The 16,367-nt window shown below is 32.4% G+C and overlaps 2 protein-coding genes across 3 annotated transcripts; both read right to left on the reverse strand.

Annotated features, from left to right (window-relative positions):
- Positions 1-9,110: 9,110 nt before the first annotated feature.
- Positions 9,111-10,813, reverse strand: LOC110632941 (universal stress protein PHOS34). The gene is made up of 4 exons (XM_021781320.2): positions 10,414-10,813; positions 10,168-10,277; positions 9,956-10,074; positions 9,111-9,508 (listed from the first exon to the last, which is right to left on the reverse strand). The coding sequence occupies exons 1-4, from the start codon at positions 10,589-10,591 to the stop codon at positions 9,427-9,429; spliced, it is 489 nt and encodes a 162-aa protein (XP_021637012.1). The 5' UTR covers positions 10,592-10,813; the 3' UTR covers positions 9,111-9,426.
- A 1,833-nt stretch (positions 10,814-12,646) lies between these two features.
- LOC110632994 (UPF0481 protein At3g47200) lies at positions 12,647-14,520 on the reverse strand. Of its 2 annotated transcripts, none has more exons than XM_021781416.2 (2): positions 14,388-14,520; positions 12,647-14,071 (listed from the first exon to the last, which is right to left on the reverse strand). In XM_021781416.2, exon 2 carries the CDS (start codon positions 14,047-14,049, stop codon positions 12,721-12,723), a length of 1,329 nt encoding a protein of 442 aa, XP_021637108.2. In that variant the 5' UTR covers positions 14,050-14,071; positions 14,388-14,520; the 3' UTR covers positions 12,647-12,720. The 2 variants fall into 2 exon arrangements, with proteins under 2 accessions (XP_021637108.2, XP_021637107.2); XM_021781415.2 differs by having other exon boundaries at positions 12,647-14,084; positions 14,388-14,506.
- Between the last annotated feature and the right edge of the window lie 1,847 nt (positions 14,521-16,367).

Below are 16,367 nucleotides of genomic sequence, written 5' to 3' on the forward strand. Positions count from 1 at the left end.
CTTTTGTTTGTTTTGCTTTCCATGATAGGAACTAAACAACACCCATTTTATATTTTTGTTGCTGTTTTGACATCGTTTTGCGGAGTTCTAGAATGTAGGTGGATACACAAATTGCATCATCCCATTCTCATAGGCTTCCAATTTCAAATCACCAACCAAGCAATACTGTAATTAGTCTAAGTTTACATATTAAATACAACATTTAAATCTAATAGTAGTCAATGCCATATATGACACCCCTTACCCGACTACAGTGTAGCCGAGCAAGTTATGCCACTCAGTGTGCCGGAGCACTCTATTTTATCTTAATTCATTTTTATCATAGTTTTGAAAATAACTTGTGAAATATAATTCATTTATTGAAATTGTAATTTATTTGAGGTTCCGAAAATTTTATAGAAAATCCGGCGGAGTACCGGCTAAAAATGGAGAAAGCAGTTATTCGGAACCTGTGAAAAACACTTCCTATGATCATATTCAATCATCTCATCACTCTCAAACTTCAATATCAAAATCTCAATATTTTTCACCATTCATTTCTCAATCATTCATCTCATGTGATAATCATGTACAAGTCACAGTTATGTATTCACTTTTCCTTTCACAAACACAATTTTCTAAACAATTCCTCTTTATTTGTCATTCAATCATTTCACATCATCATTAGACTCAAATCATAAATAAATTCTCACATGTGATTCATAATCACAAATTACAAGTACTTACATTAATACAAAATTATATTACATTTGTTCAAATACATATGATAAAATAAGAGTTTAATTACAAAATTTACAAAAATCTCAAAATACAAAATGGGACCTAGTGTCCTACCAATGCACTGTGGATGGTGAGGTGACACGGACGCTATGCAGAACTGTGAACTGCCTTACCGAATCTGTGATCTACTGGGCCCTCTGTCCAAATCTTCAGTACCTACGCGTTGCAAAAGCGACGCGCTAAGCATAAAGCTTAGTGGTGCCAATAATACAAGAAAATACAATATGCAAATAAAAATAATAATTTCCTTACTATTGTGTTCATAAGAAATGAATAATTACTAACTTATTGCTTAGTCGATGGCTAATCATGTTTTATGATATTAATTTCTTCATGCATTTCGTTAATTATTTTCTTCATGATCTTGAGTTTCTTTGTATTCTATCATAATCATTCCTGATATTTAATTTTCGTATTTTCTTTAACAATCAGTTCAATTACAGTTATACTTTTCCATGCCCAAGTAACCTATACTGAACGATTGGACTGGATAACGGGTCGTTGGCACTGGACACCGCGGTGCCTCGGGCCATCATACTATGGGAAGCAGAACGTCAACCATGTATGCAGTCAGTATGGCTAAAAAGCCATGATATCACATAATCGGGCATAAAAGCCATGCATACGGGCATAAAAGCCATGAATACGGGCATAAAAGCCATGAATACAGGCATAAAGCCTTTCGCGATCGCTAAAACAATACCCTATTGGCATGCCAAACTATCCAAACCAATCTTGTTAGGAATACTAGGGCATTTAATACTTTAAAATGTTAATATATTGTGCTTTATGACTTCATTATTTCATGATAAATTTCAATCATAATTCATACATTCATTTGATCATTTATATGATCACAATTCACATCAATTATTCTTTTATACCATTGTACTCAAAATATTTCTCCTCTTTACAATAATGAGAACTAATGTCTCATTCATACATTAATATGGTTTATTTATCCATTCATTATGTTATTCATATTGATCACAATTCTAAACAATGGTTCACATGTACCATTGTATTCAAAACATTTTTCCTTTCTCATTTATACATTCAAGAATCTACTTATGTAATTACAAATTTTATATTTCAAGTTGAGTTACTAATATTTTATGAATTCCATTTGTGATGGGCATATATGCCCTAACTATCTATTCACATCAATTAGGTGACTTATTTTTCATGTTTCAAGTAATCCATGAATATTTCATGGATGTAACACCCCGAAATTTTAATTTTTATGAGCATTTTGGTATTTTAATTTTATTTAAATTTTAGGAATTTTTTTGAGATTTTTTCGGATTTTAAAAATCGGGTTCGATTTTCCGAAAATATAAACTTTGATGATTTTTAAAAATTAATTTAAAGACCACGTGGCAAAACTAAAAATATATTTGGAGTCTACGTATTTTAAAGAGATTTACGGAATTTTTTCGGAATTTTTGGACCTCGTTTTCGGTCCCGAGGCAGAGTAAAAATTCAAAATTTTGTATTTCGAATCGAACCGGCCTAATCGAACCGGACCGGATCGGACCGGTCGAATCGGACCGGCCCTTTTCCTTCTTCCTTTTTCTTTCCCCGCGCGCGCGTCCCTCTCCCCTTCTCTCTCTCTTTTCTCTCTCCTCCCCTCCCCTGCCGCCGGCCAGCCGCCTCCCCTGCGTCCTCCCCTCGCCGGCGCCTCCCGGTAGTCGGCCAGTGCGAGCAGCCCGGAAAGCGCGCGATTCCCCCCACTGCGGCGCTCCGCCGACTTCCACGGCCAAATCCGGCCGATCCGGCCACCAATTGGACCGGGTCTTGTGTCCAAAATCATCTACTCGGCGAGAGCTTTCCATAGACACCAAGAACGCCGAAATCCATCGAGCGGATTGTCCGATTTTTGCTCGGGAAGATTTTAGCCCATTTCGACTTTTGGGCTAGATTTCTCGAAAACCGTGAATCCCACGAGAAAACCGAGGCCACCAGCACGCTCCATTCGTCGAGAGCTTCGCAACGACATAAATTTTGAATTTTTTCGACACCGTTTTTCGGTGGGTCCCACGGAACTTCGCAGTGTTTTTCCGAGCATTAAATGAGCTTAGAAAATTCTGAAAAATTTATATACTAACCCCCGTGTTATGGGCTTCGTGTAGGTATCCTCGATTCGCGGAAATTCGGCGATTGGCCAAGATGCAAATTTCGGGCGACATGGACCGTTCTGGAAAAGTCTCCGAATTGGGCCGAGGTTTTGGCTAGCCCCCCATTTTCAGACGTCCTGAGCGCGTTCCCGAAGTCGGAATCGGCAAAGGTAAACCCGAACCTTGTTTTTTCGTAATTTTCTAGTGCTTAAATAGGATTAAAAATCCATAAAATATTCGTGGTAGCTTAGAAAATTACGATTCTTTTTGCAATAGCTTAGTAATATTGCTAAGGACCGCGGGGCAAAGTTTTATAATTTTTAGAGCTTGTTTGGGCAGTTTTTGCAAAAATGATCAATAATAAGGACTAAATTGAAATTTTGCGTATTGTGATGGATGATTGATTTGATGGGCCCAGGAGGGGCTGTGTGATATGATTGAACTGTTGATATATGGATTGTGAATATAGAAGTGCGTTTTTAGCCCTTTTGCAGGTTGGGTAGGTCCTAGGTATAGGGGAGACTCTGCCGGATTTTCGGCACGACTTAGGACGTAATTGGTCTTTTTCTTTGTTTGTATTGAGTCAGATTGTATTAAATAATTGTAATATAATTGTCAGGTGAGCCAGATGACCTTCTTCCTCCGCCCGGCCGCCCACGGTGATTGTCGTCAAGTGCAGGAGTAAAATATTAATTTTAATTGTAATTTCGATATTATTATATGTTCAGCATGCCCATGCATCACTTATATGCATATATTTATTTAGTTAAACTCTAGGCACGATTTATGTTGCATTCATAACTGTTAATATGCCATGGATGTTGTGTTGGTAATTTGGAGCAGTGTGCGTGCGTTGGCGTGCGTGTGATGTGGTGTGGACTATGGATAGGACGGGGTAGTCACGGCTTGAGTAATTAGCTGGGAACCTTTCCTTCGAGTGGTAGTCACTGATAGAGTAATTCTCTGGGACCCTCTATGTGGATATTAAGTGGAAGTCCGAGCTTGAGTAATTCGGCACCAGGTTGGATTTAAGAGAGCTGTATAGGGGATCAGCTCCCATATGTTATGATTGATACTACAGGGTGTGTGAGTGCTCCAAATTACCTTTTTGATGTTATGATGTGAAAATATTGTTGATGTTGCATTTCACTCTACAGGGTGCATTAGTTCTAGATAGTTATAGAGATTATGGTTAAAATTGATATTTTACTCTCTGAGTCGAACGCTCACTCCTGTTCAAAAATTTTTACAGGCCACAGGAGGATATTTATTCTGGGTTAACCTGCTTTTATACTTCGCAGGTTGTTTATCGATATTTGTGTAATTTTATTTACTCCTAGAATTTCCGCATGTGTTAGCAGTAATTATTTGAATTTGGTCTGTAATATTATATTCATGTTGGACCTGTAAACTTAATATTTTAAGTCTGTTTGATGGATTGGATGAGGGAGCTGAGCTCCCATTTATTATTATGTTGATGAGTATGTGGAGGGTGAGCTGAGCTCCCCAATGGATGGTTTATTGTGTTTACAGGTCGGGTGAGTCGAAAACTCCCCGTTGGAAAGTCCATTTTATGGCCGGACTCTGTCCGTTTGTTTTCTTGAATTTAGGCCCAATGGGCCTTAGAGTTGGGTTAATGAACAGTTAGGCTTACTACGGGCCTCGAGGGCTTTAGGCTGGCCCAGGTCCTAGTGCCGGTCCGGCCCATAGGTTGGGTCGTGACAATGGATTTCAAATTTATGGCCTAATTTCTTTTTAACAATTTTGACTAGGATGGATAGTCCATATTTGTCATACAATTCTAAGCATTTAAGCTTAGAATTGGTTCTAGGTCTTCATCTTAATTCACTAATCATTTTGATTACTATTCACCATACTAGTCAACCAAAATATTGACATTTTTATACTTAATGGATATATTAATTCTAATTACACCAAGATCCCACATTTTGAGTTTTACATTTACTAGTATTAATTGCCAATTGCAATTTAAAGTCCCCTAGATGCATTTCTAATTTCAAATTTTGAATTTTAAGTTTTGGTGTCACTATTCACCTCATTGGTCAACAAAAATATTGACTTTTGCATAGACAATAGGTACATTGGCTTTAACACTCCCGATGTACCACATTTTGCATTTAAAACTTGTTGGAATCAATTACCAAATCCATTTCCAAGTTTATTTCAAGTTTTCATGTCATTATTCACTTCATTAGTCAACTAAAATGTTGACTTTTGCATAGAAAATATGTACATTGACTTTGGCACTTCCAACATACTACATTTTTCATTTAAAACTTGTTGGTTTTGGTTACTTTCTCAAAGCTTAGGTCATTTTGGCAAAATTGCCAATTTTCGGTTTTGGTGCTCCGAAGTTGCACTGTTTCATTGGTCGATTTACTGTTGGAATTTGACAAAACTTTCTTCATAGAAAATGTTCCTTATTTTGTCTAGTTGAATTTCTTTTTTTGAATCACTCCATTTGGAGTTTTGTAGCTCAAGTTATGGCCAAAATAAATTTACTGTTTACGTGTACTGTCCCTGCTGAAATTTTGGGTTTTGGCAGATTTTGGTCCAATTTTGGTCAGTAATTTGACCAAATTAAGTTCATAATTTGGTCTAACTTTCTTCATATGAAATGTTCTACCATGCCTTAGGTTTCCATCGGTTCAAGAATCGCCTAAATCCGAGTTTTCTAGAGAGAGTTATAGCCATCCAAACATTACTGCTCAAATGAAAATTCTGGAAATCTCAGTACAATAAACTTCACTTTGCTCAATGATTTGATTAGGTTCTGGTCATAATTTGGGGTAGGTTTCTTCATGAAAGTTGTTTGTCTATGTCTTAACTTGTTTCTGTAAAAATTTCAGATCAATTGACCATTTCTACAGTGAATTATGGCCAAATGAACAGTTACTATTCATTTGGTCATTCTGCAGGGGCTGTTTGCAGGGTATCCGGATTGGGGCCAACTTTTGGTCCTCTTACTTTGGTCTTTTGGGCATGGTTTCTTCAGCAAAAATGTGCCATTATAAGCCTAGTTTCATGTCCAATTGGACAAACACCAATTGAACCAACACAGCCCAAGCTATGGCAGTCCAAGTGGACTGAAATTTCAGTCACCCTGCTGCACTCACAAGGCAGCATGCTCCTTCACTTTGCCATGCTACATTTCAGTCCAATTTATGGCCAACTTACCTAAAATGGTTACTAATTAACCATTAAAATGTTCTCTAACAATTTCCCAAGCTAAATCCAAGTTTCACTCCCAAACCCTAGCTCATTTTCAAGGATTACACCAATTACCTTAGTTAGCACACCAATTCATCATACATATATATATATATACCTTAAACATCATCTTTAGTCCACTCTAAGTCCATCAAAAACACTTAATCTTGTTCCTCCCTAGGGCTGCCAAAATTCATTGTATACATACACATAAATTCCATTCATTTAATTCACAAATTCTTGCTTATTTTAGGTCTCTAATCATGGAAAGAGAAAGATGTATGCATAATAGGCACTAACCTCTTGTAGGGCAGAATTTTCCCAAGCTTGACTTCACTTTCTTTCACTTTCTTCTCTTCTAATGGCTGCCCAAATTTAGCTCTAGTGATAAGGAAAATTTTTTGTGAAGAGAGGGTGAGGTTTTGGTGTAGTTGGCTATGGAATCAAGCTCATTTGGAGCTTTAATGGTGGTTTTCCTCTTGTTTCTCTCTTTGGTGCGTGAATAAGAAGAAGGGCTGCTGGAATTGTTCTATTTTTACCTCATTTTTTATGTCATTTTAATATCTTTTAATTTGCTTGTCAAATAGTGATTGGTTGGAGAGTGTTGGATGACATCATATGATGTCATAATTTGCTTTTTATTTCATTTTTCTTTTCTTTTCATCACTACTCATTTTCAATTCAATTTTTAGTAATGTTTATTCATATTTTATGTCATATTAATTATTTACTTAACTGGACAAGTCGGCCAAAAATCACCTCTGAAGGCGAAATGACCAAAATGCCCTTCGTTTGGCTTAACAGGTCAAAATTGTCTGTACCGATTGAAAAATTTTTCTAAATATTTTCTTGGCATTCTAATGCTATAGGAACTTCAATGACCCTTCTCTGGAGTCCCAAAAATTATTTTATGAATTTTTCCCCAGGTGTAGGATTCCTAGTTGCGAGAACCGCAACTTCCCTCTGGTTACCCATCGCTTGGGCACCGACTCATTTAACTTGGTTGTATTTTATTTCTAAAATTTTTACTAAATTTTTCTTATTAATATTTGAGTTAATTATGGTTCCTCACTTAAATTTAAATATTTTTCCAAACGTTCTAGCTGTCCGTCCAAACGTTCTAGCTGTCCGGACCGACACCGGTCACCGGAACAATAAAATGTACGGAGTTGCCACCGGGAGGATGTTACAACATATGTAATATTTAAAAAATTAAGTGTCTTGTGTATTTTACTTATAGTTAGTTGTTTTGCAAGTTTATTGTGTGAATTATTTTTTTTTTTAATAACATAACGTAATATATATATATATATATATTTTATATTTTTATATTTACATGTTCATATTATATAATATTAATAACAAAGTTCTTATTTAATTATAATTTTATTTTAAATATTAATAAATAAATTAATTAATATATTATTTTTATTATTTTTAAATTATTTGACATATTTCAATAAAAAAATAAATAAGGTAAAAAAATCATATGACAGATGTTAATTTTTTTTTTACTGTTATTATTAAAATTTCTAAATTTTAAATAAAATAAGAATTTTTTTTTAAATAAATGCTTAAATTTTGTAAATAATTTTTATTGAATAATATTTAAATATAAATGTGCATATATTAATAGAATTTTTTAAAGAATAATTTATTTTTTTATTTAATAAAAATCAGTTAAATAGTTAATTTTTAAAAATATTATGGTGAGTAGCAATTTCAAAATTTTTAAAAAATATAGTAAAAAATTTTTTAAATAATTATTAATATTTTTATATGAGATCAGATTTTAATAATTGAAATTCAAAAAATTTTAGATAAAAAGTTAATATTTAATTTGATAAGTTAATTATTATATAATAAAATAAAAAAAAAAAATTTATGCGACATACCATATTTTTAGGCACCTTTATTTGATTAAGTATCACGCTTATGTAAATACCATTTTTAAGGCGTAGCATATATATATAATCCACTCTTCTATAATTTAATAAAAATGTCATTAAAAATATTAATTTTTAGAAATATTATGATTAATGGAAATTTAAAATTTTTTAAATTAAAATTTTAAACTTTTCAAAATATATAATAAAAGGAATTCTAAATAACTATTAATATTTTTATATGAAATAAGATTTTAATAGTTAAAATTTAAAAATTTTTGATAAAAAGTTATAATATAATAAAATATAAACATAAAAATTGTGCCACATAACATATTTTTAAGTCACTTTTATTACTTAAAAAAATTTTAAAAAAAAATATGAATCATAATTTTTTAATTTATTTAAGTAAATAAAATAAATAAATTTTCAAGTTAGTAAAATATGAGGTAATTAAATTTCTTTTAATTTGACTAATAGAAAAAATTAACCCTTTTAAAATTTTATTATAAATTTTTTTAAAATTAAATATAATAGTCTATTGACTGGTCTATTAAAGATATGTCTATATTTAAATTATTCTAAATTAAAATTTTAAAGGTTTAATTATTAAAGTATGAGCTTATTATATATTTTTTTTAATTTGATCAATAAAAAAATTAACCCTTTGAATTTTTATTATGAATTTTTTATTGGACATTGTTTTATGTATTTTATTGATAATTTTAATTTTTTTAAATTTTTTTTGTTATTACTTAAAATGAAATTTAATAATATGAACATCAATTTTTCAATTTAATTAAAAATCTTTTAAATTATAAAAATATAAACTCATTAAATTTTTTTTTTATTTTATTGAAAAAATCAATCCTTAAAACTTTGTTAAAATTCTTTTAACTAAATGTAAGAGCACATACATGTCCATGTTTAAATTCTTCCAAATTTTAGAAGAAAGCTAACGCACTTATCAGTCTCTTAGATCCGATGTTAAAATGGAGACATTGTAGTGATATCAAGTCTATTATCAAAGGTTAGCTCTAGATTAAATCTCGTCACTACAATTCCTTTCTCAATATTTAAAAGATAAAAGAGAGAGTGAAAACAAACGGATAGCTGTAAATATATAATTCTAAAATGCTAAATTAAACAGCATTTTAGCAATATTAGAATCTGCAGGAATGATTACACCGAGAACCATTAATCTCATTGCGAAAACGAGTGGATTACATTGTAAGTGCTCACTTATGCTAACTTCATCAATATCCATACTAGGAAACTTGTCCAATTTGACAGAGAGTTGCAAGCAACACAATTATTTGTAGGGTAGATCCTACGGAAGATAGGATTCCGTTCAGCAAAAGAGATCCTATATGCCTTATTCCTCATGGAGCAACAGAGTAAAAGACCTACCTTTAATGGTCGGTCTGCTTCACAACTGTAACAGGGCAGGTTCCGTTATTCACCACATAGTTGCTTACGCTGCCCATTATAGCCCTGTAAAAGAATATACAAACAAGAATAAGAAACCAACTCCATCTCCAAAGAAGAAGAATTGGCCTACCAAGTTTGGGTCTAAAATCTGAAATCATTATTCAAATGAATTATAACCCACAAGTTCATTTTAGGCACGACCTCTTTGTACAGAAATTCTTAATTTGAACAGAATTTTCCAAATCATTCCAATAAGAAAACTGATAACAAATCCATTTCTTTTTTGGCTGGATTATGTAGTAGAACTGGAAACATAGCTTATTTGGCTTCATAATCCAAAGTTCAACTAATCAGAACGTTCAAATACCCATCACATCAAAGCCTCAGAAACCCCATACTTTAGACAAAGTAGAGCAAGCAACGCGATTTCACAAGAAATGATTTTCATGGAAACAAACAGATAAAATAAACACAAACAAGCACCACAAAGACAGATGATTCAACATCTACCTCTTAATTTTGCCAAGCCCTCTGTTTCCTATAACAAGGCAGCTCAAAGGGACCTTATCGATAGCTTCACATATCTTCTCGCGAGGATCACCCCAGAAGATCTTCATAACCACAACAACCTGCAAATATCTCGCAAAGGTTTGGTTTAAACACGAAAAATACTATCAAGAAACCTGATTTAATTCATGAATTCGAAGACAAATATGCCAAACCTGTTTCTGGTTCGCAGCAGTGTTCGCAATGTCCAGGGTCTCTGGATCAGGGTTCACTCCATACTTCTTCATAATCACGGGATCAGAAAACTCATGTAGAGGGATTAAAGCTACACGCAGGCACATAAACAACCAGCCATTAAGAACAGTAAAAGAATTTTCCAATGACACAACACAAAATATTTTATTATAAAATCCGAAAAAGAAAGGGACACAGAGGAAAAAAAAAAGATTGTAGGTAATTACGGGAACCGCTGACTTCCCAGAGTTGCATCTCTCCCTCCTCATAGTTCCCTTCGGGACGTATGGTAACGAGAATAAGGTGATCACCGTTGCGGACCAGGTTATCCACCGCCCATTTTAGAGCTTTCCTGCTGCACGTCGAGAAATCCACTGCCACACCCACTATCCTGTTTCCTTCCATTTATCTCTCTTTTTTTTTATTCTCTCTCTCTCTCTCTTCTGTTTCTCTGTGCGTATGTGTATACGGCCTTTGGAGCGCTATCGGACCGCAACTTCAGAGCTTGAGAACGAGAGATCTCTGTGGTGGGATGCTACTGTGTTGTTGAAACGTATAATCCTGACGCATGCTGGCTGTTGGATAATCTCGAAGGATATGTGATGAAACGTAGTGCGGTCGATGCGTGGAAACGATGCCCATGAGAAAAGTCAGGAGGAGGAGAAATTATATGTTTGTTGCCTTTGAACAACCAGCGTAAAACGTAATGAGAATCCTACGTGTGAAAGCCTGTGTTTACTTTGTCTGATGTGGGCCTACGCCACGTCATTTTTCCATTTTTCCTGGGCCTGCCCTAAATTCCAACACAAGCAAAAAAAATCTCGAAAAAGCAAGCCTGCTTTTAGTTTTTTTTTTTTTTTTTCCTATTATAAGTAAAGGAATTAGGAAAAAAATTAATTTATGTAAAAAAAGAGACATTTTTTTATTAATTCTTTTATCTTCATAAAACAAATTTTATAAATTTATGGAGTACTTTTTTGTGATTTTATTTTATAATAAAATTAAATTTTATAAAATCTTTTTTAAAAAAAAAAAATAATTTTTCTTATAATAACAAAATATTTTATTAAAAGTGAAAATCTTTTACTATACATATGGAAAGATGAGTTTGATGTCACTGTTTATTAATGAACTGTGCGACATTTTTCATTTTTTTTTCTTTTATTTTTATAAATTACCATTCTATGTAAAGTCTTTTGCAAGTATTTTTTTTTTTATAATCTATTCTCTATATAATATCATTATTTTATTAATAATGTTAATCCACTCCACCACCACCACTTCTTTAAAATTTTATATAACTATAATACTCTCACCATTCTCTCATTTAAGTTAATTCAATTTTCACAATTACATAATTATGATTGAATATAATTCAAAAATATAAATTATTATTTTAAGGTATAATTATTCAACACAAATAGTCATTATTTTTTTTTATAAATTTTATACTATATTAATTAAAAATTGAAATAATATTTTTTTATATTTCTAAATTGAATAGCTCAAAATTAATTTGATTAAAACATTAGGCGATGAATCATTCATTAAATTCCTCTCATTAAATTTATTTTATTATATTTTAAATTTTACTTTAAAATATATTATTATTTTTTAGTTTTAATGAATATGATATGATTTATAATTACATATTGTAAAATTTTATTTTTTCCCATAAAAATCAAATTTTGATTCTTTAAAAAAAATTGATGATAGAAAGTATAATAGCAAATTTGTTAAATATAAATTATTATTAGGTGGCTCCATGGCATTTAGTCTTGATGAGTTTAAATAAATAATTATCTATTTTAGTTTTCATATAATGTTAACTAAAAATTCAAATGATTATTTTCATACCTTCATAAACTGAATAGCAATTTAGATGAATAATATATCAATTTTTTTATATTATTCCTTTAATTCATTACAATATAATATACCAAATTTTTATATTATAAAAAAATTATTATTAAAACGTTGCTTGAATTTAGGAGTGTACCATTTGATTATAATTAGTTATGGATAAGCCTTATATAAAGTGATATTTGATTTCTAAAAGTATAATATAATAATATCATGACATCTCTTATTATTTTGTGGATAAAATTAATATTTGTTTTATTTGCAATGGATTTAATGAGACATATAAAATGGCTAGCTAAGTTGAAAATGAATAATGTTGGATAAGCAAAACAATTTTGGCTTTTTTTTCCCGGTACTAATTATTGGATATACGAGAAAAATAAAAGAGTTTTTTTTATTTATAAAAAGGTGGGACTCATATTTATAGAAAGAGAATACATATGTATCAAATGCACCTAATAATTTTACCTCGACATTTAACTCTGAAATGAATAAAAAAAAAAAAAAAGGGATTAAAGGGTCTTACAAGCAGATTACAATCAGTGACAATGAAGAGCAAACTTAATTTTACAAAAAGGGGGGCAAAACCTGGCAATGTAGGAGGGAAAACATTCAATTTATTCATATCTCAACAGAGGCAACAAGATTTTTAGATGCTTTTGAGGGAAATCTTAACCGCGGTGGAGAAAAAAAGAGAGTACCGAAAACAAAGTTCCCACAAGGGTGAGAAGAAGAACCGACATTCCAACAAGTAGCATTGGACTTAACCGAGGATTACTTCTACCCTTTCTGGACTTCAATTTCTTAGGCCAACTCTTGCCCTTGTACCCATTCACTTGTTCACAGAGCCCATCATAATAGAATTCCTTCACTTCCACCCCTTTGCACAGCTCTTCAAACAGTTCAACCATCTTTTCCTCTGTGCCATCGTAGTTGATCAGAATCTGTCGTCGTTGCAGCAATTTCACATCTTTTTCCTCTCTGATTAGGTTTTTCATGAAAATTGCATAAGAAGTGATGTACTGTATATTGTCGCTGGAAAAATGCTCGAGCACGATGAGATTCCTGAAGAGGCTTTTTGTATATTTGTCGACTTCAAGAAGTGGGATTTCTAGGATTCCGTTTGCAAACTTTATGTTCAGCAAGTTATATGTTCTTGCCATCTTGATCCTAATTCCTGAACCCTGGAGCTCTGTTGCAGAAGGTTGATGCTTATGCTCGGAGTTGGCTTGCTGCTGTTCTGCTTTCCGTACTCTTGGACATGTTGGTTGGAGACAGTGGCAGATTATGTCAAGCAAATGGTGCGCTTCTTGGCTGAATTTTTCTTGATTAATTTTTTGATCACCAGGAATCATGTCTTTGAAGAAACGGAAAGCAAGCTCAGCGAAAGAGTAAGTACATTGCTTAGGAATTGGCACCACCTGATATAATCGCTGAAGAATGAACAAAGGAATCTGATTTTCTAGCAATATCAGGTCATACCTCAGAATATTGAGCATTCCTGGCGTGCTAAATATAGGATCATATCTGCGTCTTAAACTCTTTACAGAAAACTTAAGAAAGAGTTCGATGATGAAACAGCCATCAATCAACATCATTTTTAGGAATTTGTCGGATGACCAATCAATGTCACCACCATCTTCATAGCACGCCCGTGCTCTGTGTTCCACCTCTCTAAGTGCAGCCACACAATCATTTAGGCTTGCTTCTAGGTTCGGTTTTCGATTGAGGAGCGCATGTGCGTAGCGCCATTTCTGATCTTCCATGAGTTTTAAACGTTCACCATGGTGGTAAGGACCAATTGAGATTTTTTGAGGATCATACACGTTATCATTTGTCCCACGAAGACTCCCCTTCACTTTGCAGATACAATGAGAATATGAAATATTTTCTATCTCTTTTACAATGGAAGCCACCAGTTCCTCGTCAGGTTGTCTGATGTCAACTGATATATGGTCTCCGGTTTGAACCTGTTGTATTTTCAAGCCAGTGTTGTCCATAGCCAAATGAATTCAAAACAACCTGCAAAAAGCACCTTTTTATAAAAAAAGAAAAAAAATAGTGAGTGGAGAAGAAGACACGGGAATATAAAAACATGTCAAGAAAATTGAAGTCGAAAGGGGGAAAAAAACTCCTTAAGTTCCTTATAATTAATTAAACAGTCACAACCCCAGTTGTTCATTGTATGGGAGAAACCAAGTGAAGGAAAAGCAAAAGAGGGAAAAAAATTGCAAGAAATCAGGAATGGACAAGTTTGAGACACAGTGGACAAGCAAACATTTCTAAAGCATATGCATAAAAGGAAATTAAGAAAAGATATATGGTTTAAGAGCCATACAAAGTGCAAAAATCCCTGGCATTCACTTGAATAATGTTGAACTTTAGACAATGTCCCTCTTCAGGATAGCAGAGACATAGCTAGAGATTATTATATAGTGACGAAATTTTAAGAATCCAAGATGACTTGCTTGTTGAGATTGGTCAGAGAAACTAATAAACTAATGCAATGAAAGGTCAGGAAACTGAGAATCTTTTGCTGATTATATGGACAGGAAATCTTCCTCGAAACAGAAAGCATAGCTTTGTTCAAAGTAAAGCTAAACTGATTACTTTAGAGTAAGTTCAAGAATTTAGCGACAGTAAAGCCACTATATGCAATTTGGTCACAGTGAAGTCACATGATATATTTACGACTCCTTTACAAAAATTCAAGAAAACAATTAGAGACATCAAAAGCTTCTGGGCAATTTCCAAGTTCATAGCTATAGCAGCAATAATCAAGGAACTATTGCCAATTCTTTTGGGTACAAATTGAGGTGCTTGAAAAGAAATATAGACCATTGAAATTTGGTTGATTGGAAATACGGACACCCTCTAAGGTAAAGCTCATGCCTTCTCCGTTTAGAGTCATCAAGTCCTGTCACTGACCCTGCCATTGGCGAAAGAGCAAGTTCCGTTGATGCTGTGAAAAGACCAATCCGTTTCTGCTATTCAACACAGAAGACACAGTGAATTTAATTAATAAATTTTAATTTAATAATATTTGAGACTATAAAAGAAAAAATGTTGAAGTATTTTTCTACTACAATGAATTTAGTTTTATTTATTTTATTTTGAAATATTACTGTAAATTTAAAAGTTCTAGCTCTGTGATTTTGTTTAGAATTACTATTGGAAAATTTATTTTTTTAAATATATTAGTTAAATAATATTAAAAAATAATTAAAAATTAAATTTAATTAATTTTAATAATAAAATATTAAAATAATAAAATAATTTTTTTAATAATTTTTAAAATAATATTTTTATTTAAAAAATAATTTTAAAATTAATGTCAAACATGCCTTTAATTAGAAAAAATAAAAGCAGCTCTTATTCAAGTCCAGCTCCGAAAGAATTTTATCGTGATTTCCGTAGTCATTGACGTGCGTACTAGTGTCATGCAAAGTTCCAAACCATCTGCCAAATCACGGTTGCATTTTCTTACTTCCAAAATTACCCCTAACTAGGGGTGGCCACGGTTCGATTTCGAACAGGAACTGAACTGAAATTGATTCTTTCAAAACTGGACCAAAACCGGTCAAAACTGGAACTGGGTTCAAACCGGATCGAAACCGTCCTTCTACGGTTTGGTTCAGATTCATAATTTTTAGAAATCATGAACCAGCGATTCTGAACCGTATTGAACTGACGATTTTGAACCGGACCAAATCGGTGATTTAAATATAAAAAAATTCAATAAATACTTCACTGTACTCCTAATTCATATATATATATATATATCATTGATTCTCTACACAATTATTCTCTACACTCTCTTTAATTCTTAATACTCTTTTAATTTCTCTCAAATTTTCTAAATAATTATTTTCTACACTTCTTTTAATTTTCAGTACTTTCACAATTCTCTTACTTTATTATTTTTATGCTCACTGAAATTTTTAATACTATCTTAATTACTCTGTTATTATTTTATATCTTCAATAAAATTTTCAATATCCTCTATTTTGATTTTTTTTCTTTTATATTTTTTTAATTATCAATTATCATATAATTTTTTAAAAAATGACAAGTAATACTCAATTCAACTAAGTTTTATCCAAAAAATTTATTGAGGTCGGCTATATGGATTCTCTTTATCTACTCTAAATGATTTTTGGTTAAATACTCGGAATTGTGTAATGCTTCGAGGTTGTACTATTATTCTCCAAGTCAATTTAAGTCTACTTATTATTTTCTTTCTATCCTCAACCAAATATGCTCTACTTGTCTAATTAGAACTTTTCTATGTCTATGCTTCACATGATCAAACCACCTC

The sequence above is a fragment of the Hevea brasiliensis genome, chromosome 15 (assembly GCF_030052815.1).
Source record: "Hevea brasiliensis isolate MT/VB/25A 57/8 chromosome 15, ASM3005281v1, whole genome shotgun sequence".
NCBI classification, from domain to species: domain Eukaryota; kingdom Viridiplantae; phylum Streptophyta; class Magnoliopsida; order Malpighiales; family Euphorbiaceae; genus Hevea; species Hevea brasiliensis.